This window comes from Corvus hawaiiensis, chromosome 1 (genome assembly GCF_020740725.1).
Source record: "Corvus hawaiiensis isolate bCorHaw1 chromosome 1, bCorHaw1.pri.cur, whole genome shotgun sequence".
NCBI lineage: Eukaryota > Metazoa > Chordata > Aves > Passeriformes > Corvidae > Corvus > Corvus hawaiiensis.
Genome location: NC_063213.1, coordinates 69,495,269 through 69,517,840, shown reverse-complemented (window position 1 = coordinate 69,517,840; position 22,572 = coordinate 69,495,269). Strand labels below are relative to the sequence as shown.

The 22,572-nt window shown below is 42.8% G+C and overlaps 1 protein-coding gene across 6 annotated transcripts in view; it reads right to left on the bottom strand.

Annotated features, from left to right (window-relative positions):
- SLC22A23 (solute carrier family 22 member 23) overlaps positions 1–22,572 on the bottom strand; it is a 109,742-nt gene that overhangs the window by 79,963 nt on the left and 7,207 nt on the right. For all 6 annotated transcript variants that reach the window (XR_007204931.1, XR_007204930.1, XM_048310100.1 and 3 more), the window contains exons 2-3: positions 11,533–11,636; positions 6,122–6,276 (exon numbers count right to left, since the gene is read on the bottom strand). Coding sequence is in view for 4 of the 6 variants with exons in the window: in XM_048310100.1 (XP_048166057.1) it covers positions 6,122–6,276; positions 11,533–11,636 (259 nt within the window). In the remaining 2 variants the exon portion in view is untranslated. The remainder of the gene's footprint in view (positions 1–6,121; positions 6,277–11,532; positions 11,637–22,572) is intronic.

Genomic DNA, 22,572 nt, shown 5'->3' with positions numbered 1-22,572 from the left:
GCATCAAACAAATATCTTTTAACCTTCCAAGGAGCTTTAGGAAGAGCCTACTTCTATTCTCCTTTGGCATACTTGAAGACTTGGTATAAATTAAATGGGCTGCCTTCACCGGTACAGTTTTTCCAGGATTAAGGACAATATGTTAGCAATGCTTGAAGGGCACCTCTGTTCCAGAAGACAGTGTGTAGGGGTTAAAATAAGGATGAGAGTCAATGCCCTAATGGCAGACATTGTGTCCCTCGAAGGGCCTATACCCATTCTGACCATCAGAAAAGGGAAGGAAATTCAGTGGAAGTACTGAGAAAAAAGAGACAAACAGATTATATGAGTTGTGGTTTGTCTGTAGTGAGGGAAGCAATGGAACACGGAAGATTTATACTTGTAAGGAGAGTACTGTAATTCCAATGACCTTTTCCACTCTTGCATAAATTGAGCCCCCAGGCACTTGATAAAAGGCATGCACAGCACTTTTTTTGAGCAGCTGGAGAGCCCCTACTGCATACTATTTTCTTTTAACAGTACTCCCACAAAGCTATCCAAAATTGTAGCGGCGCTGTTTCCAGAAAATCGCATCCCATCTCAATGATGTGTCTGCTCTATAAACAAAGTGGTTCCATATAATTTAACAATTAATGGTCACTTTAAGGTGAGCCAGTTAAGATTTTTTGTTCAGTGGATCCCTCTGTGATCACTCCTACCAGATCTGCATCAAGTGACTCAGACAAAGGAAGGCTGGTTACATAAACAGAAGGTAGGTGGCTTAACAACCTTGATCTTATCACAGACCTGTCAGTGGAGAGAACTGCACGTTTCTGCAGAGCTAACTCACATGTCAATGCACTGGGAAAGGAATCAGATGTTTTCCACATCCTCCGATTTGGGAATGCTTTGCAGGGTTATTTATTGAGCCAGTTCAGATTACACAGAATAGCTTCAGAGCCTGCAGTTTCCAGTGCTTCACCTGCCTTGCCAAGGCCACGCTTGCTATTGAAGAGTCACGAGAGGAAAACTGAGAATGAAATAAATTGTAAACTTGGAATGCTCCAAGATTTCAGAGCCTATAAACTTTTGAAAAAAAAAGAGGAAAAAAAAAAAAAAAGAAAAAAATGATAAATCTCACCATTTCTATTAACACCTGACTGGAAGCAAAATTATTTTACAAATCTGACATCACTACAGCCCAACACTCAGAGGTGCTCCATTTTGGCACTTGCTCATTCTTCAGTCAACAGGAAACTTTCTAGCACACTGCTCTAGCTTTCCAGGATGCATGTTAATAAAAATAAAACCTTAAGCAGCCACATTTAGCCTCTCAGATCACTGCCTGTGTAATTTACAGGAGTAACAGGTTAGACTGACCTATCTATAAATGAGAAAGATACATCACAGCTGGACATCCTAACTGGTCTGAAAGCCTTTGCCAAGCTTCCACAGGCTTTTGAAACACAACCTATGATTTTCAACAGCATTTCTACATTTTTTCTCCCAACAGTGAATGAGAAGCAACATGCCCACTCATTCTGCTACTGTGCATCGGAGGGACACCCCTGCTTCCTTGTTCCAACCTGAGATGTGGTCTTCTTTCCAGCACAGCTATTTCCAGGCTTATTTACCAGTTCATTCAAGTCTAGACTTTCTAATTTTGTAGCATAATCTGTAGCTCAGTCACCCATGAAACTGAACAGCCTGCAATTGTGTGCAAATCCACACCATGGCTTGTGCTGCCTGAGCTCAGGTAGTCATTAGTGACAGCATACAGCACTTTAATGGGAAGCTCTTTAAACCTTCCAGGAGCATTTGCCAGAAAAATATCTCTTCCCTTCCTCTCCTTCCCCTTGAATAGTTTAATTAATACCAAAGTCTTAGCTTTGGCTCCAGAAAGTGACAAAAGCAGGGATCCTGACAGGGAAACAGATACAGCATAGGACATGAACAGCAGGAAGGGAAGGCTTCCCTTCATTTATTTACTGGCCCTGCCCAGTGTGAGGCCTCTATCTAGAGCCCACTCTATCCTCCAGACTCAGGCACCACAAGAGACACTGTGCCCAGTAGATCTCCCAAAGGAAGCAGGGACAAAATCAGAGGGCATATCCCACTGACAGCAGCACACTTGGTTGTCTCCGGCGGGAAGGTGGATGGCTTGCCTGGCAGAGGGCTCAGGCAGATGCTGGCACCAGCCTGACTTGGGCAGCAGCATGTGAAAGGAGAGGGGGTGAAGGGGGAACTCCTGCCCTCAGCCATGAGAGCTCTGGTGTCAGCTGATGGCAGCGAGCCCTAAAGGAAGGGAGCTGTGCTGAGTCAGCTGCAGCATCTGCCTTTCTCCACAACCACCCAGGAAAAGGCTGCTCTGTGGCCAGCGCCAAGGCAATGACCCAGTGAAATGAAAGTGACAACACCCTCCCCACCCTCAAAGTAATCAGATTTGCTTTCTCCCATGACTTCCACATTTGCTGAATGTACTTGACCCCATGTGAGTTGCAACCGGCCAGCAGAGCTATCTGCAGTGAGACTGGCACGCCTCACCTGCTGCAAACCCACAGACACCAGCAGAGGCATTACTCAGGCACCCGTGACCCTGCTCAGGACTCCCACACCTCTTCTGCTCCCTCAGCCTGTCCAAAGGAGAATTCCTCTCAGGGCCATCTTAGGGCTTTCCATCCCAATGGGTAAAGCTCAAACCTCCTGTCCTTCAGCTGGGCAGCAGGCTGTGGCACCGTGCATCCATCCATGCTGAGCTAGCAGGTGCAGAATGCCCATCCTTCCTCTCTGGATGTGCACACAGCAACAAATCCAAACAAAAGGCATTCTGAGAAAAAACCAGCTTTTCCTCTGCCTTTTCTTAACCTGTCTTCCTCCATCCCCCAGTTTACACTGTCTTCTACATTTAGCTGCTGGGCAGGCCATACATTCCCTTCCAACCACCGTGGCCAGAGTGCTCCTTAGCATCCCTTCACTATTTCTCTCTCCTGGAGATTTTTCCACTGCTCCCAGCACCCTCCTCCAACAAGAGATGGCCAATTACTACAGAAATCTGCTCAGCAAGGACAGTAGGGGACCCACCCAGCATACCACAACGGGCAGCTCCAGCTCTGTGCATCACACCACTGCTGAGTGTAGCATATTGGGAATTATTCCCTGGAAGAGCTTCCTGAGGATTCTTGTTGGTCCCTCACCAAACAAGACATGTGTTAACTGCTCAGAAGCACAGGAACCCACTTTGGAGATTGGTAGGAAAATCCGATTCCAGGAAGGAAAACACTTCTGGAAGACAGTAGAGGCTCCTCATGTTCCACATCAGCATGAAAGAAAAGCCTCTTAAAGCTGGATGTGTTTGCTCAGATTTGCTGCCTCTCATTCTCCTAGATGATGCAAGGACCCACAGCAGCTAGGAGGGGAAAATCCTGGGCTCGTTTCTCTGCTTCCCTCACCCACAGCAAGCACCATCACCTGCACAAAGCCTGTCTCTTCCTGCAGCTTCACTAGAAATTTCACCTGAAACACCTCTTCCAACAAAACTATGGCAGCTGCAAAAAAAAATTTCAGTTTAACAAATCAACATCCCAAGGTGGTTCCTTCAGATAAGCCCTGAGCAGCTCCAGGCAAGAGACTGTACTTGGAGGCCACAAGAAGCAAGCTCACCACAGCACTGAGGAAAGCCTGCAGAGGAGCACAGGCAGCTCCATGCTGTCCCCCCACAGAAGGCAGGGCTCATGCCTGGAGCACTCTGCACCTTAGGGCAGACAGCTTGGAAAACAGCACTAGGCTACAAAGAAGAGTGTGGTTTGAATGGGGAAGGCAACTCAATCCTGGCAGCTCTATGTTTTAAAGACAGCACTTTGGTGCTCTTCCCACTCCCAAAGCATTCTGAACTGTTATTTACAATTTCCCTCAGGCAGGCCGTAAATCCAAGCACAACTAGCAAGCTCAACACAGTGAAAAGGATCCCAGAGGCAGACTAATTACCTTTGCAGGCTATGCAAGCCTATGCAGTTTTCTTCTGCCCGGTAGCTTTGGAAACTTTGGCCAATGGCTGCAACTAACAGGTCAAACTTTCCACTTTCCATTGTTCTGTTCAGGGCAGCCAGCTGGGAATTCAGGGGCAACAAGTCTCCAGGGGAAGAAATCAAGGCCATTTAGGGAAAGGGAAGAGGGGCTATGAACCATAAGAATACTCCACACACTTTCCTGAATCCATCAAAAAAGATAGTAAATAAAGACTGAGAGGAAGCCTAACAGATTATGAGGACTAAAATCAAAACCACCACTAAACAGAAAACCCTACTACTCCCATTCTCTTGACACTTTAGGGGTTACTTCTCTGCAAGTACCCTATACCAAGGCGACAACTTTTGTTTAAAATAAAGTATTTAGTACAGTAAAAACCCACACTTCCTCATCTCTTGAGACAGAAGGTCAGAAGATTTATCAGAGGCACAGGTGCTGCATCTTTCACATTTTCTCACCTCCATGGAAGTGTGCTGATGTTCAGCCTGCAGCTGATTTCACAGGGATCTCTCCTAACACCTACTAGCTCTGTTTAGGCATTGTCTATTCAGACAGCAGTGGTTATAGCAAACATCTGAATTTTAGAGAGGGTGGGGATAAAATATGAGACTCAAATCATTGCTCTGGACAAAGTAGTGCATGAAGCAACCAGAATATCCCATTTTCTGAATGAAAGCCTGGGCTGACAAGCTATTGTCTGGTCTAAAGCAACACATACACCCTTTCACTCCAATCATAAAAAGGCCCCTAATGAAACTTTTACTTAGTTGGCATTTACTTATGGAAATAATCAGTTACAATCTCCTGAAAGTTAAAAAACCTCCCATCAACTAAGAAAAACTAACATGCTGCACCAGGCTATGAAAAATCCTGGCAAGCCTATTATCCAGCTGAGCACTGGTAATGGCTGAAGCTCCCTTCCACAGGAACCACACCGGTTAAATTACTTCCCAATAAAAGTGTAATGTCTTCAGAGGTAGTTTCATTTTTAGGTGAAAAATTCTCACTTGAGATTACATGAGCAAAGGCAAGAGAATTAAAAAATTATGTATCTTTGGTGCCATATCAGGTGTAACAGTGAAGTGCAATACAGACCAAACTCTTGTCTGTTGCAGTCAGGCATCTTCCCCTTGGCACAGACCAAAAATAAAACAAAAACTGTGGAATTTAATACTAAAAACCACTCTGTGCAAAGTAAGGATACTGTCCTAAATCTTAATGGGTTAGATACTGTCCACAATAGCGAGTAAATAAAATTTTATGAAGATCTGTACAGCAGCTTCCAGAATATAATCAGATAATACTTTTCCAGAGCCATAATAAAGAGAAGGAAATTTTGTGTTTTCTTCGGTTGGTGTGGTGCTACCTGTTAATTACAAACAGCCAAGGAAGTGGAAGATGATCTCTGGAACATATCCAAGGAACACAAATTAGGCTGGTGGATGTACTCTCCAAAGGCAAGGCCTCCAGAGGGGGTTTTCAAGTGTTCTGGCTACGAGTTTACTAGTCACCCCAGATGGGAGTATGTAGGTATTTCTTACATGCTTTCCCTCAAGTTTCTCTCTGAGATTTTTTCCCCCTCATGAAACAGACAAAAACAACAACAACATCAACAACCAAACAGAAACCCAAAACTACCCAACCAAAAAATAAAAAGAGTTGATAAAAGGACTTCAGGGTGTTCTAACATACTTTTGCTGTAACTTTACAATCCCGAGGCAGGGACACAGGATATTTCTGCAAGCAAAAGAGGAAGTTCTGAAAAAGTGCCAAACTGCTAGAGGCAGCCAAAGTGGTAAGTCTCCCACTGAGCTCAATATTGCAGGGTGAAATCTACTCCCATTACATGTTATGGATGTGACACAGGTAACTTCTAGGTTTAAAAAAACAACAGGCAAACACAAACCACCTTTTAAAATGAGCTCTGAGACAACTTCAGAGACTGCTTTGTAGCAACATAAAGAGCTGCAAAATCCTCCTTACCAAAATTCGGGCTAAAGCTTTTGCAATCAATATGATTCTGGTTTGATCTGTTTGAACAAAAGCAGGAAGTCAGAGAACAGCAAACCACTACTCAATAAAAGCACATTTGTATGGGCAATGAAGGAATACTCACGCAGTGCATACAGGGAGAGGACTATTCCAGCCAGGCAAAATCCCTCGAAAAACCTGAGTGTGCTGAACATGGTCACATTCACTGAGAGTGCCACTGTCAGTCCAAATATCAAAATGAATATGACAGAGAAGAGCAGTACAGGCCGTCGACCAACCCTAAAAATAAGGAAGTATGGAGAAACAGTGTTAAAAGCCAGGATGGACATAACTCAGGATCATTAAAACTGGCAAAAAAGGGAACAAGTCAGGCAATCTCTTCCAAATATTACCACCCATTTTTAATGCTTATTCCAGTCTTCTCTTTTTTTCTTACTAAATCCCAGATTTCTCTGCCAGCTTTGCATTGACATGTTCATTTCAGAAAGGATTAAGCTGAGAGAACACATTGTATTAGTGCTTGATTTAACCAGCATTTTTAAAACAACAAAGATAAACAAGGAAGCATCTAGGAGCTACTGTAAGGCCATAAATAAGTCCCTTGGAGATGAAAATCAACTTCTCAGAGATTTCTGTAGTAGCACAGGAGGATATATGGTATTATATGCTGTATGGCGTAACATATTATTAGCTTCAGAGGTCTCCTCTTCCCAATAGACATGTGCTTTTCAGTCTCATCTAAAAGAGCAGCCAGCTCAAAAGACTACTTTTCTTGGTCTCATTTCTTGAGAAGAAGCCTAACAAACACAGACTGAGCACAAAATAGGGCTCATGTCATTTCACTGAGCCTTAGGGAGAAGATAATAACACTCACCACAAAACTGTGAGCTCCAAGTCCCTCCACCTTGTATCCCCATATCAGTTGAAGAGACCCACAAAACCAGCCTGATGGGAGGGTAGGGTGAGGAGTAAACCACTTCAAAAATCATTACAGGCAACAGGAGCAGAGGACTTGCAGCCCTCCTTTGCTGCTGCAACCTGTAGTTGCATGTATTGGTACAGTGCTGACGAGGAGGAAGAGTTATGCTATCACTGGATGTGGGGGCAGCTGCTACAGAGTTTGGCTCTTTCATGTCCAAGGAGCATGAGATTTTTGCATCTCTTATTCATATGTTCAGTGTTTATAATTCCCCTTTCTCTCCCCTCTTTCTGTGCAAGGAGAATGATATGAAGCACCAGAGCACATGGCTATTTTTAAGCAAGAATTGGATCATTATGTGGAGATTTCCAAAATTTTTCAACTTGTCAACTCCCACAAGTTTTCCAGTGGAACTGAGGATCCCTTTTAGTCAGCTCCATATGCCATTTTCACAAAGAATACATGAACTTGCTTTTCGTAGGCAGCTTTCACAGACCCATTTAAAGCAGACTGTCAGCTGCAAGCCAGCCATCAGGTTGAATGTCAGCACAATAAAGAGCATTTAAACCTCACAACTTAGTCCAGTTTCACATGCTGTAGCATTTCTATTCAATTATTTCAGCAGATTGTCACCAGCAGTTATAAAATACATTATATATATGCATTCACAATTAGAACTTTGGATTTTGCAGTACTTAAAATAAAATAGGGAGTGAAGGGCTAAAAAAGAGACATCATAATTTTTTTCATTTTTGGCAACTGGAAGAGTGCACCAGCCATCATTCAGGCTTTTTCAAAGTCACACCTAAGAAAGTGTTGTTATGGCTCCTTGGATGTGAACAGGCTTATTATTGTTTTCAGCTCTAGTATCACCTGTGGGGCCCCTCAAAGATTTAACTTGTTGGCATTAGCCATTCAAAGCTTTTTGAAACAGAACCAACATGCGAGCTGAAGAAAGCAAGGTCAAAGCAGGCTGCTCTCCAGGGTACAAGCACAGCCCACTGGAAGATGAGCTGCAGTGGAGCTGAGGGTGGGAACACAGAATCACTGACTCTGTGATGCACAACATGCTGGGGACACACTGGATACTGGGGCAGTGACTGCTGTGTGTGCTTCAGATTTTGTGTTTATGGAACACAAAGCACTTGGGCAGGGAGGGGAAGTACCTCACATAAAACCTTGAATACAGAAAAAAAAAAGCCTATGAACTTTGTGTTATCAGCTATCTGCACAGACTTTTGCAGCCCCATTTTTGTTATGCCAAACTGTAATTCATACCAATAAGTATTTGTGGAAGTGTTTTGCAGATGAAAGGCATTATGCAAACACTCAGAATTAGGAACTTAATTCTCATCACAAGCCTGACCTGCCATTCCCTGATGTTGATTGAAAAAGACCTCATGCTTAGCATACTTCAGTTCCCTTCCTCCCCTCCTCTGTACTCAAGGTTATCCATCGTTAGGACACAGAATTTCTTCTACCCTTATACAAGTTATGCAAATGAACAGTTGCTGCTAATGAAAAAATCTGAAAAACCAAGAGCCTCCTGAGCCTGTAAAAACCAACTGAGGCCAGATAAGCCCTCTGGTAAGAGGCATTTCCTCACAAGCACAAAACTAGTCATCTTCTTCACCAAGGCATGCAGCACACTTCTCAAAAAACAAAGCTTCAGGGCAGCTATCAGCCATATATTTGGTGATCCAGCAGTGTTTTGACAGGATGGTGTCTTAGAGCATAAAAAAAAGCCTTTTATATGCAGACAGAATTATGTGTCTAACAGTACATGGAAATGCTTGTGAGAAATTAAACCATACACAATTTCCCTGGTAAAACAGCCCCAGGATGCTATCTGCTGCTATCCAAACTGTTCCAGAGAGAGATTACTGTATCACGGAAGTTGGCCTACACTGCATGCTATTATCTAGATCAAATGCTAAATGCTGCCTGCACAGGTAAATAACCAGGGATACAAGCAACCCCAGGCTTTTGAAGAATCTGCAGCCCACATGGTGTGATAAGCAAATGCATCAAAAAGATATTCCTAATGTCAGAGTTGCACCACAGGGGGAGAGTGAATGGGCTGAGGACAAGACCTGCTCTTCCCATACTCCTACGTGTGTACCTTGCCACCCTGAGATAACTAAGCTTTGCTCTCGTAGCTGATCAAATTGCTCTTCCTGTGCCATTCTTTGCAGGCTCTCTCTTGGTTTGAACTGACTCAGCTTGGTTGGAACTGATTCAAAGGCTCCAAAGGGCATCAGAGAAGGTGCAAAGCAGGGGCACTACGGGGCAATGAGATGTACAGACCTACTGTCTTGATGCTACATGAACACCAAGCCCACCTGGTCCAGGAGGAAGCCTTCCCCACAAACCTCAACAGCCTCTGTCCAGAGCAGGCAGAATTGCCAGCAGCACTGTCTGCCTGTGGAGCAAGTAACTTATTCAGGCATTGGACACAGCTGGTCTTCCCACAGCCAAGCATGTTTGCAGACCTTCCTCCTATAGATTTTCCATACAGAGCTATCCCAGCATGCACACCTACTGTGTTTTGAACATGGAGCACTCAGTTTACTTAGCAAATTGCCTTAATACACTCTATGCCTTTGCCTCATTCAGCTTTAAAAGTGTCTTCAAAAAGGAAAAGCAAAGCTCCTAATGGTACAAAAACCCCAAAGCATCTTCTAATTATCTAAACTGGAGAGTGGTATATAAGTGAAATGAAAACAGATTTTGAAATTTTGTAACACTTTTTATACATTACTCTGTTAAATCTCTCTTGCTCTTGCTTGGGACTGACATTCTTTTCCACTAAATTTTCTCCTTCTACCAGGTACAATCTGTACAACCCCTTTGTATCCACCTCTTTATACAACCCCACACCTTAGCAGAAATTCAAGCTGTGATTAAATACCAAAGTAAATTCGATTTAGGTCTTCTTTTACCAGCCCCCAATGCTACTGCTAAATGACAAAAAACTTATTGAACACAGGAGCCCTGCTGTGTCAGGTGCATCAGCTGGCAATGTGGACCAAATATGAGTATGAGGACCAACTTTGGTGGCAGCAAATCATGTCCATTCCAGTCATCCACAAAAAGGTCACTGTTCCCTCCAGCCACCAAGTTATCCTTTTTCTCCTTTGCACCACAGCTGGAAACCAATTCTCCTAAATTCACTAGACATTTCTAGATGTTTGAAAATCAGGGTAATTTTATGCTGCATTAGCTCAGCTAAGCAGCTTGTGGAGGGGTCCAACACACTCATGTGGCAGCTCAAATGGATGGAAGCACAGGATGCTCCTTTTGGTGGCAGAGAGCTATTAAATCTGCTTACTGCAATTCTCTCTCAAAGCCAGTGCCTTAGGCAACAAGTTGTTCACTTATTTGTGGCTTATTTGTCAATTACAGCAGCACTTTCCTAACTTGGTAATAAGTCTGCTTTCTCCACACTGATTCCTTTTTAGGAAAGCCAAGCAAGATCCCTCATTTATTTCTCCTCTATACTTTCTATGAGTTCTTAGAGCCCCATTCTACTGTGGTATTTTAATCAAATTCAACTGCATTTCATGCGTGTTCCCTACTTCACTGAAAAGTCATGATTCCGCTCTTGCCCAAAAATTTTCAGCGACTATTCAGGAATTAAGATGCAATTTTGCTGGGAATGCTTGTTTCAAATTACTGCAGAGATGCAGGGGGGCTTTTCTCTCCCAGCTGACTGGCTAGTTGCTGAGGTTTGGTAAGATTTCCCTAGTAGGCAACTCTTCTTCTTTTCCTGTTTTAATGAATGGCAAAAGAGTTAACTTGGGGCCATTTAAAGCACCAGCATTGGCAACTGTGCTGGAAGGCAGTGAAGTGAGTGGGACAGCATTGTAGAGCTATTGTTTCATATGCTTCAAGTTTCCACTGAAATCACTTCGAGTCATCCATGTAATCCTTTCCCTCTCCCCCCCCTTTCTGCACTACAAGACTATCTTTTAAAATAAAAGCTGAACCCTCAGCATCACTGGGGTATCCAATAATGTTTTAACTGCCTAAATATAAGGAATTGTGAGCTAGTCTTTTAAGTTTAATACCCCAGTACTAGCAGCATGTAAGTCAGCAAATCCTTTACACTACATCACAATGTTTGATTAACAAGAACTTTAAAAAAAGAACAATGGAAAGGTTTGCAAAAATCAGCCTTCAACTCACCAAAAGATACCATGTAAGCATGAGGTTGACATTACATTAGTCACGTATTCAATGAAATCAATGCTGCTTTCAATTTTTTTTGGTCTTCTCACTTGGTTAAGAAAACAAAAACCAACCCTAAACTACAGGATTCACTTGTATAATTAGAAAATACTTAATTCTATACTAGCTTTACAGCTGCAATAAATTGTGTCAGTTGGAAATAAGTAAGTCAAATATCAAATAGTTTGTGCTACTTAGCTTGATAAAAGTTACTCAGGTCCAATTAACACACTTCTGCACTGTTTGTCCATCATGGTTCTTTCAGAACCTCAAAAATCATTATGCAAAGGTTCTTGATGAATACAAAGTGGATGGCAATCAAAACAATATTTAATACTGTTATTTATTATTATTATTGACATCGTATTAAAAGATTTTTCACTTACCAGTCGGCTATACATCCTGTTATCAAGTGGCCGAAGATTAATCCTACAAGCAGGGAGAACTTCGCAATGTGGACTTTCCAGGCAGAATCACAAACAAGATCCCACTGGAAGAAAAAAAAGAGACAGATAAACCAAAATAAATTCATTTCTCAGATGTGTTCAAACATACTAATACAGTGTAGAGTTTCTTCCCAATGTCAATCCTAGCACAAGTGCAAGGAAATAGCAGAGGAAAGCTTTCCCCCTCAAGTCAAATCCCAGATGCCAAGAAGCAAATCAAAGACTCATTTACCTCAGTGAGTTTTATCAGATCCTTAACTATAAGATGACAATATCCAACACTTTAGTGTCCCCCTCTCCAGGCCACAGGAGTTTAGCCTAAGGGGATATCTCCAGCAGGCACTGGCAGTATCACTGCTGCTGCTGGAGCATCTCACCATGGCAGCCCCAGACACCTATTACCAGAGCCCCGTGAAGCCCACCAGCAGCAAGCCCGACAATTTAAGAGCAAGTGCTCCAATTAATCTCCTCAGGGCTGCTTGGAAACACAGGGAAAAGCAGCTGCTTTGCCACAGACCCCTAATGGCCATTTGCTCCAGGCTCTTACAGTGTCAAGACACTTTTGCTTTTGAAAAGCATCTTGATTTCCCTAGGTGGTGGAAGGGGGATGAAGACTAAATAAAGGCACAGCTTGTCAGGACAAGTCCTGGCATGGAGCCAGACAGAGCAGCTGGAAATCCCAGTGCAGCTGTGCAACTTCTTGGGACAGCAGCCCCACAGTGACTTTTCACAGCTCAGAGACCAGACAGGATCTGAACCTTGACAATAAAGCTATGCTGATACTGAAATTAACGTTTTTGTCCAAAGAAAAGGGAAATGGACCATTTCAGGCAACCTGCCACTAGGGCACTGCCTCATTCCCACGAGAAAGATAGGAAAACCAAGGTTTCTAATGAGGCTTCCCTAAACTCTTAGCCATTTTCCTCTGAGGCAGAGGAAACCAGAAGAACCAGACTGCATTCCTGGCTTTAGCCCAGCATCCTCTTTGCCCTCAGACATGTAACGTAATCTTTCTTATGTGTAAAGTGTGGATAGTTACTATTATATCCTTGAATAAATGTAAAGGATAGGTTTGTCCATGGTTTGTGAAGTGTTCAAATATTGATGGTAATGGCAGCCATACACATTTCATGACAAGTAAGTACAACTAACTTTGGAGAGTCAGATAGTCCAGAATTGAAACTTTGCAGAATAAATGGCTGTTTGTGTGTAATGTAATAGTAGCAGCCCTTCTGACACCAGTAACTGAAGTTTCATAGCCAAAACCACAAAGTATGCAATTTATTTTTAAAAGTCAGATCCAACTTCAAAAAACTTCCCTCAAAGGAGTTCAATTAGGTGCATTGCACTTTTAAGCATTTCCATGATGTGCAGCCCTTCCACAAACAAGGCAAGACTCAGCCTTCCTCTGGTCCAACACCACAGATATCCTCACTACAATATGCCATCTCACCAAGAGGTATAGCAATTTTGTGGCCAAAAGAAATGTGCCAGCCTTCAGGCTCAGGCTTTTTGTTTAAGTTAAATGTATCTTGAGTTCCCCACTGCACTGATTTGTAGAAGTTGGGACATAGAATGTCTCATCTTCCACCCTACAGACTGGAGGCACTAAAGAACCATAAGCAAGTATTATGAGCAAGGATTTTTTCCACCAAATACCTGTGAATAATTTGCAGCAAACAACTCAGCAAGGCAGTGTGAATTGCTCTCCAAAAATGTTGACTTTTCAGAAGCAAGCAGAGGAAATGCACTAATACTAGCAGTTCTAGAACCAATCTCCAGCTAGGAAACAAAAATATCTGCCCAGACAAGCTGCAAACACAAAAAAATTTGGAAGATACATCTGAGGCAGAAGCAGGATTTAAAATTCTCCAGGTTCATTTTCACAAGCCAGAAGGTGTATGATGCTTAAAACAGAGAAATCATTTTTGTTTGTAGATAAAAAATTAGGTTTATTAAAAACAGTCATATTTTTACGAGAACAGATTTAAAAATACAATCATTAATTTTTATATTAATTGATGTCAGAGGGACAGTAGTGTCCTCCAAGTGCAAAAAGAAAAATGAGATGTCCTGGTACCTTTCCATTTCCACAGCTTACTATTGCTAGCCAGTGATAGCCGGCCATCACACAAGCCCCAGGCAGAGAACATGCAGTACCAGATTACACACAGGCAAAGGCTTGTGGTTGGAAGAGCCAAAATCTCAAGAAGGGCTGTTGAGAAATTTCAGGCCAGGACAACAGATGTCAAACCCCTCTGGCACACTGGCACAGAGACTAAGAGTTTAAAAGCAGGAGAAAAGTCAGTCTATCAGCTCGTCCTTCAGTGGTACCCAAAACACACCCACTCCTTTTGATAACTTATCTGCAAGTCATCCTTTCTTTGTTTGTTTGTTTTTGAGGCTATTGTCCAACTCCCCAGCTGTTCTGAAAATAAAAACATGTATTTCCTTGCAAACACTGCATCTGGCCCTTTCCTGCCCTCTGTTAAATGTTCATTGCAGGCCAGCAGAAATCAGAGCTGATCCCCCAAGCCCACATGGGCAGACTCATGTGGGTGTTGACAGACCCTGACCTTCCCAAAATATCTCCCTCTGCAAAACCCTCCAAATTTGTAAATAGACAAATAGTGAAATACATCAACAGTTGCTTTAGCACACAATTCCGGAGAATCTGCCACGACCCCAAATTACTTGCTCAGTACTAAGAGCTGAATTACATCCTGGTTTCTCCTCTGGCAGCTGTCACAAACCAGAGAGAGTTCACCATGAAGCGGTTACCCAAAATAAATTTGGCAGGACAGTGGTAGGTGCCACCAGGGCATTCAACTTGCAAAGGGAGACGAGAATAAGGAGAGAGAAGAAAAATGGATGCTGGAGTCAAAAGCAGCATCAGGTAAAGTTGACATTAATAGGACAAAATACATATTTAATAGTGAATGTATCATCCCCACCCATTTTAACGCAGCAGCAGAGCAAACCAGCAGAGCTTTGTCATGCTGAAAGCACAGAAATTTTCCCTGAGACCTGTGTTCCCCCTTCCCCTCCCCATGGAAAAGCCTCAGCTTTGAAGAGCTAGAAATAAAGCCGGAACCATTATACAACATCAGTGCTGCCTCTCCCCTTACACACCCCTGGGGTCAGCAGAGCAGAACAGAGCTGACATGTGCCCACACATGGCTGTGCCCAGGGCCATGGCAGGTCCTGCTCCAAGTGCCAGTAGTTTCATCCTGCAAAGATGACACTCAGATTTTCTCCACAGAGAAAGGAGTGACGGGTTTCCATGGCCCTGCAGAACAAAACACTGGGGTGGGCAGAGCTGATGATAGTTCAAGTGGCACTCCAAGTAAATCTGCACTAGGAGATTGTTTTGGCTGGAGACTGGACAGTAATCCTCTATCACATCTTGCAAAGGGTAGATTAATCTGTAACAAGCAGGGAGACCATTAAATCCTAAAACTGCACTGGCTGAATCCCCTGGTATCCCACTTGGGAGTTCACAGTCCTGACCCTGAAGAAAGGATGATACTAAACTTTCCCTGGGATTTCTCTGTGTGCCCCTGGGTTTTGTATGCCTTTCTGTCCTCCATCCATCCTCCCAATACAAGAGATCAGATGAAGTGACTTGCTAAACAAAAAGAACTGTATTGTTATGCCAAAACAAAAATAACTGTATATAAAATATGCTCGTGGAAAAGAAACATTAAAAAACAAAAGCTTCTTTTTCATAGGAGTACAGCAATGTAGAGAATTTGCCATCTATAAAGATGTGAAATATATCGCAAGTGGTTTTTTCATGTTGTGACAGCACATTTTGGCCAAAACTGAAGGATTCACACCTTCAGGAGCCTAATGTTTAACTGGTATCAGTAAGTCACCACCCATGCTGTGACTCACTATAATTCACATCAAGATGGAGGACTATTTAAAACATGGGATGCTTGGGAAGACACCTGGCAAAAGGTAACACACCCAAATAGTAACCATCATGTAACTTCTTTACGAGGGATGACATCTGGACAGGGCTCACGTGGTGCATCAATGTTTGCACTGCTATAAATTATAAAAGTAAAGTCTGCTGCATGTTTTTAACTACAAACACAAGCTGTCTGAATTAAGGGCTCTTGTCTCAAAAGCCCCTGTCCTCCAGAGGCCATAATGCTGTCTGTGGTACCTAAGCACACTGAATAGCCACTACTAAAAGGTAAGATACCTATTGAGGATTTGGCTGGTTCTACCTTCACCACCATATCATGAGATGTGCAAGGCAGACCCTTCTGTCCTAAAAAAGAGCAATGAGAACGTAGGGGAGATGCTCTGGTAAAACGCTAACCCAGAGTCTGGCACAAAAAGCCCACGAGAGAGGAACTGGACACACACCCCCTCTTCCCACACTGCGGGTTCACAGTCTGCTTCCAATGATCAATGCCCAGATGGCAGTTGAAAGAAAGCACCCCATTCCCCAAACGGTCTCCAGGTGGATTGTAGCTCTGTTGTGACTGCTCTCTGCAACAGTTTCAGCAATTTGAGACCAGAAGATCACCAGAGCTGCTGCCTTGGGAAGCCCTAAGCCAGGCATGAAGCTGCAGCCTTGGTCCTTCCCCAGCCAGGCAGCACCTGCTGCCATGTCAGCCTTCATACACTCCATCTTGATGCCTCCCACACCACCTATGACCCCACTTGGGGAGCCCTGTCCTCTATGTATCATGTATGCCATAGCTTGTCACAGCAGCACCAAACCCTGCCTGGGGAAAAACCAGCTTGCTAGCTTATTAGGTAACGATTTTAGGACCAATAAATGAAAATAAGAATCTATTCTTCATCACTGAATTGTGTTGGGTCTCATCTTTCATTGTTCCTCTCCTACCTGTTTCACCTTTTTGTAACCAAACCCTGTCAATTTACCCTGCACAGACGTAGATGCCATCCTCTCTGTAAATACCTTATCCAGTGAGACTTTAAATTTATGATTCCTTCATATTCTCTTAGAGTGGTTTTTTTTTTTTAAACCCCAACAACCTGAACCAAAGTTATTTTTAAAAAGAAAAAAAAATAATAAAAAAAACCAGTTATGTTTCTCATAAAATATACGTAAAGAAAGGCAGAACAGTCTCCAGAACAGTTTTCCTGGAGGAAAAGCTCCAAGTCAGCAGACCAAGCACTATTAAAAAAGCCCCAAAACAAATAGGAAAGCAAAGCAGTCACTAGTTCTAATACAATATACCTACCAGTAATTCCTTTTCACAGAACTGAATAATCTGAGTAATACTCATAATTACAGCCACAAGACACCAATGTACCAAGATTTCCCTCTAGACTGCTAAAGGACATCATTTCTCTCCTCCCTTGCTCAGCTTCTGGCCAAAGATGACACTCTGGCTGCATTTAATCTTAAAGAAAGTGCATGAGATCCAGAAAGTGGCGTGACGCTCAACTCTACAGAAAATAAGTGTGCAGTAAAACCACACAAGGGAGGTTGCAAAAGAAGCCTCCCAGAGGGATGCTCCAGCCCAACTGCAACACCTAAAGCTGGGGGGGGGGGTTTACTGCCACAGGCTTCTCTGTATCTTCTCAGCCATGGCAATGTGAGAGCATTCAGGGTTCAGAGTAAGGATGCCTCTCTTTTGAGATCACAGCTGGATAAAGCACTTCTGATCTGTATTTTAAGCGTCAATAAAGTGTTCTTGAGAGCACATGGCGTTTTTGTGACCATCAGTACAATCAGCTGGGTGGAAATATCAAGGTCACATTTGAAAATAAGAACATTAAGTAGAGTAAAAAACTAATAGAAATAACCCTGGAAGACTTGAGAAGAAGGTATAAAAATTAATAACTTTCTCTTTTTTTAACCAGCCACATTCAGAACCAAGCATCTCCAAACTACAGCTTTCCTTATGTTTTTAATCAGACACAAGTGGACTGGAAACCAGAAGAGTCATTAAAAACACAGCTTGCAAGAAAAACAACAAACCAGCTATTGAGAGTTTTTGTTGTTTGTTTTCTTTGAACAGCCACTCAAATACGCCTACACCACACCTACACAGGATTGCCTCAACCCAACACACAGTCAACACCTCACTTTCAAGCTACTTCCTCTCTGTATGATGCTAGACCTCTAAAAGCCAAGAACATCTAACATTGTTCAGCTTTATCATAAGTGGATGCTTTTGCTGAAAATTTCTGACCAGAGCCTAAGTGCTTAGAGCCTCAATACTTCAAAACAAAATTTTTACTGAGCAAGTACACACTGGTATTTTGAGAGGTTTATAATCACCCAGATTTGCAAGAACTTTTACTCAGGTGTCAAGAGAAATGTTGTAGGTACCACAGTACGACCTTTAGCTCAACATCTACCTTCTTCCCATTCCTAACAAACCCGGGGTCCCTATTCCCATACACTGGAGTTTGCTAACTCAACAGATGCAAGGGCTTGTTTGGTTCAGCTTCTTATCCAATTTGTTTTTCTTACAGTGGAAACACCATTTTCTGTACTTTTCATTCTCAGAAACCAGGAATCCATTTTTGACCACAGCAGACACCTGGCAAGGAAAGCTGCAGCCCAGAAAAATGACTTGTGAACAGTGAACACAAGGTCATGCACACAGAAACTGTCAGATTGCTTCAACTGCGGACATGACTGACCACCTGGGCAATGCACCATTTGAAAAGTAAAGCAAAGAAACTACTTTTGATACTACCACAAAGACAAAGGTTTTGGGGACATGGGGAGGGAGAGGAGTGGGGAGAGAAAAAGGGGGTGGCACGTGAGCCAGGGGACACATGCTTAGCTGTCTTCCAAGAAAGATATAATTAGACTGTGCAGCATAATATGTACCTATGAAAACAGTTTCCATCCCCACAAGATAGTACAGGACTGCATCACCGTGGACTTCACAAGTTTCCTTAATGGTTTCTGAAGTTTAATATAGTTTAAAGTGTTGAAATACATCCTTCGAAACCACACTTTTCTGATGTACACGATGTAGCTGTGTAATTTCTGCATTAACTTTTTAAGTGCATATTTTTTTTAGTCTGGTATTTCAGCCTTAAAAATAAAGCACAAAGGCTCGGTGCTGCACGTTGCAGTGAACACTGATACAGAACACAGCACTTCCTCCTGGTGTGCAAACTTTGGCTCCATCATCATAATGGGAAACCTAAGGCACATGTTTCCTCGAGCTGCTTGACACTGGCGACGCAGAGACACACTGCCTCTTACATGAATTACCTCGGGGTAAGCAGGCTGTGCCCACTATGCCCCCAGGGAGATGCTGTCCTGCTCATGAACAGTATGTACCTGGCTCCATTCTCCCCTTTCAGGCAGCTGAAAGGTCTTTCTAAAGCCTTTCAGTCATGGCTTACCTTTAAGGGCCCTATCCCCAGTGGGAAGAGAAGGCTCAAGCAACACTGCAATCACAAAACAAGCTCAGAATTTCAAGTATGCAAAAGGGCACTTATTGACTCCATTTCAATGCCAGTAAACTAACTTGGAAAAGATTTTACATTTAGTGCTCTGCACTAAATTGTTCCTTAGTCTATGCCATAAGCAAAAAAAGACCTTCCAAGCTCTCCAATGGGCACATTGACAGAATCCCAAGATAATGCCAGCTGAAACACTGCAGAACCGAAAAATTTCATCTACCCTTCAACTTCACACTTTCATCAGGAGCAATTAGCTCTTCTATTCTCAAACTTGCCCTCATCACAGATCTGTTTCTTCTCCCCCCTGGGAGAGGGAAGAAGGAAGTTTGCTAAGTAAATAATAATTGCTAATATGCTAACAATTAAAATATTATTTGTTAATCATATGACAATCTTCTGAATACTCAATATGATTAAACCAACTTTAGTAGCATCCAAGTACCACCCACTTCTCCATCACTACTTCTTTTATTTTCAGTAGGAGTTCCATTTATTCTGAGACATTTAGATCTTTTCCAGCCTTCGCCCTCCACAGATTAGTCAACTAACTTGTTTCTCATCTTATGTGATCTGCTTAGTTTTTCCCAACTCCATAATGTCATCTAACATCAAAGAGCTGGGTGATACAAAATCTTGCTTGCAGCTTTCCTGCACAGTATTCGTAACACTATATTAATAATGTTTCACAGCACAGCATCAGGATATTTCACCATCACTTTTACATCTCTGCGCTGCAACTAAGTAACTTTTCTACATGTATTCTGACATGATTAGAAGACTTTGCCACAAAACTGACTTTAATTTTAAATCTAGTCTTTGCTGTAAGACCTTGCAGCTGTTTGCCTCCCTCTGGCTGCATGAAAAGACCATTGAGCAACCACGCCCATCCCTAGAATTGAGATGCACACACTGGAAAGTGTCATTTGCGTTCCATTCCTCAGTTTTCAGCTGACAGCCACCTTTATTCTGGAAGAAGTATTTTGTGCTGGGACTGACATCGCAACCAGACTAAAAAAGTTAAACTAGCTATCAAATTTGTATTTAAAACTGGTCTAAGCACTGTAAATAGAAGCCACACATAAAAAACCCCTGCAACATTGTAGTTAAATATTAACATCCACTATCATCTCATTATCAAGAATAAGCCAATACTTTGTGGACTGGTATTTTTCAGGCTGCCAAAACATGCATGCACAGAACATGTTGCAGGCTTGAGAGGGCTGACATGGCAAAACCTAGTTCACTGTCTTGTTGGGCTTTTGTAAATCCTGGGGGGGAAAAAAAGAGAAAATGTCAAGCATGGCATAAAACTCTGAAATGGAGAAGGGTGAAGCAGTAGACAAGAGAAGAAAGTCATTGCTCATGAGAAATACTTGCCACCTTAGATAAAAAGATCAGACGCCTCAACTCTGACATGCAATTATTGCTGCCGTGACCTTGCCCTCTCATCATTTGCAAACTACGGCTATTGCAACTCAGGCAAGAAGAAAAGGAGAGGGGAAAAAAACCTCAGGGTCTGGTATTAATTCAGACCTAAATAAATATTAAGGGTAGAGATGAAGGGAGAAAAATATTCCACTTGTTTCACAAATCAGAAGGTGAAACTGGTCTGTCAAGCTTGTATTGTTCAAGCAGAAAAAGTTTTACACAGCCCTGGAAGACACAGCAGGGGAAAGGTCTTACAGTTTAATGTACAGTCCCTACCCTTAATAATATTCGTAGGGTGGACATTGCAACACTGTCTGCGTGTTCATGGACTTTGGCCTGAAGGCCGGGGGAAAGCAGGCAGCTCCAGAGTGCTGTAGAATAGCAGGGAGACCGTACTTGGGCCAAAACGAATTCCTCCACGGCTGTCTGGAGGCAAAGAACCTTTTTTAGGGAACCAGACCACCCTGCTCTGAAAACAATGCACAAGGGTAACTATAAATCACTTGCTGCTGGAGAAGGTGAACATACCACTTCCCTGCATTTCACAAGCAGCATTCCTGATTCTCACAGCTTTGCTCCTTGGGGATCTAGACAGGCATCCCAGAAATGAGTATCAGGATACATCCACTTATCTAATCTTTTGTTCTTGTGTTTCAGTATAACAACTGGCAATTGGGGCTCTCCCAGATTATAAGAAAAAATAAAAAACCCCAACAAAGCCTTGTACTACACAGTAAAATTCCCTATTCAGCCCATCATGCCCAGAGCACATTTATCCTCCCCTCATCAGCTCACAGGACAGGCAGGAGGTTCCAACCCAAGCATGCAAGTCACACCAAGCACAGCACTGATCCTTCTTTGTGGGAATAGCTACAAACCTATTGCGAGTTCCCAGAAGGTATGACATGGCCTGGATCAGCAGGAACAACTCAACACACATATTAATTCCTGTTGCCTGCCAGTTTTTACAGGCTGGTGTGGGGGCAGGCTCCCCAGCACCCATACTGGGTGTGGACCAGTGCAGTTCAGTAGCGCTGAGCAGTTATCAGACACTGAAATGAGGTTTGCCTGGAAGCCTCTGCAACACACCCATATGACATGGATTGAAAGGGTGTTGAAGCTCTTTTCTCCCTCCTTCAGGTTCCTTCCTTTCCCCTTGACTTTAAAATGGTATTCAGAATGCACACAAAGTCATCTGCTGTCAAAAGTCAGCTGGTAAAAAATAGAAAAATAAATTACGTTACGAGAGTTAAGCACACACTTGAGTCGAGGTGACCAAAACCTGAGAGAAGCGGTTTTGATGGAATTCGGTGCAAGAACTGAACACTCGGCACTGCTGCAAAGCTGCAGCGTATTCCTACAACAGGCTACTCGGATCTTCTACACACTGTCTGCAGCAAACCCCAGTCCTTTGTTCTGTAGCAAGATCTCAGCCTAATTAATTCCACAGTTACTTGCGGGTAAGCCAGCGCCAGTCTGGCTGCGCTGAAGAAGAGCGGGAAGAGGAAGGAGTATGACAGGGAGGGAGTGAGAGTAACTGTCCTGAGCAGGGATGCCAGGTAGGCGGGAAAAAATAGACTGATAGAGAAAACAACAGATGAGGTACACAAAAGCACTTAATCTCTTTCAGCATTTTCTAAATTTAGCAGCTCTCTAGAACTGATTTGGAAAGATTTAATTTAAGACTTTTCACCATTAGTACAACCAAAGTTTCGAACTTCAAGAAAATCATAAATCTCATGTTATTCCAGACATTGTTTCAGTAAGAAGTGAACCCCTGAAGTTTGGCTGTCCTGTAAGCCTCATCTCAACATTACCATCAGAACTGGCTCCAAATTACATGCCTTCTTGAGTGCCAGTCCCTTTCTTTGACAAATGCTCTAAAAAACCACGAGGTCACCTTTTATAATTGCAGTCTTGTAGCCAGGGTAAGAAGAGGTAAAACTGTTAGTGCACTTCAGAAATTTGGGGTTAGTCTGCCTGCACAGCTGGTAAACATCCACCACAGCCAGCAACTTCTGTCACAACATGGGCAGGGTCGGCATATTTAAATTATGTGACAGAGATACAGGATGTATTAGGGAGTGGAAACAAAAACAAACAGAACCCCATGCATTTCAAACATCATGT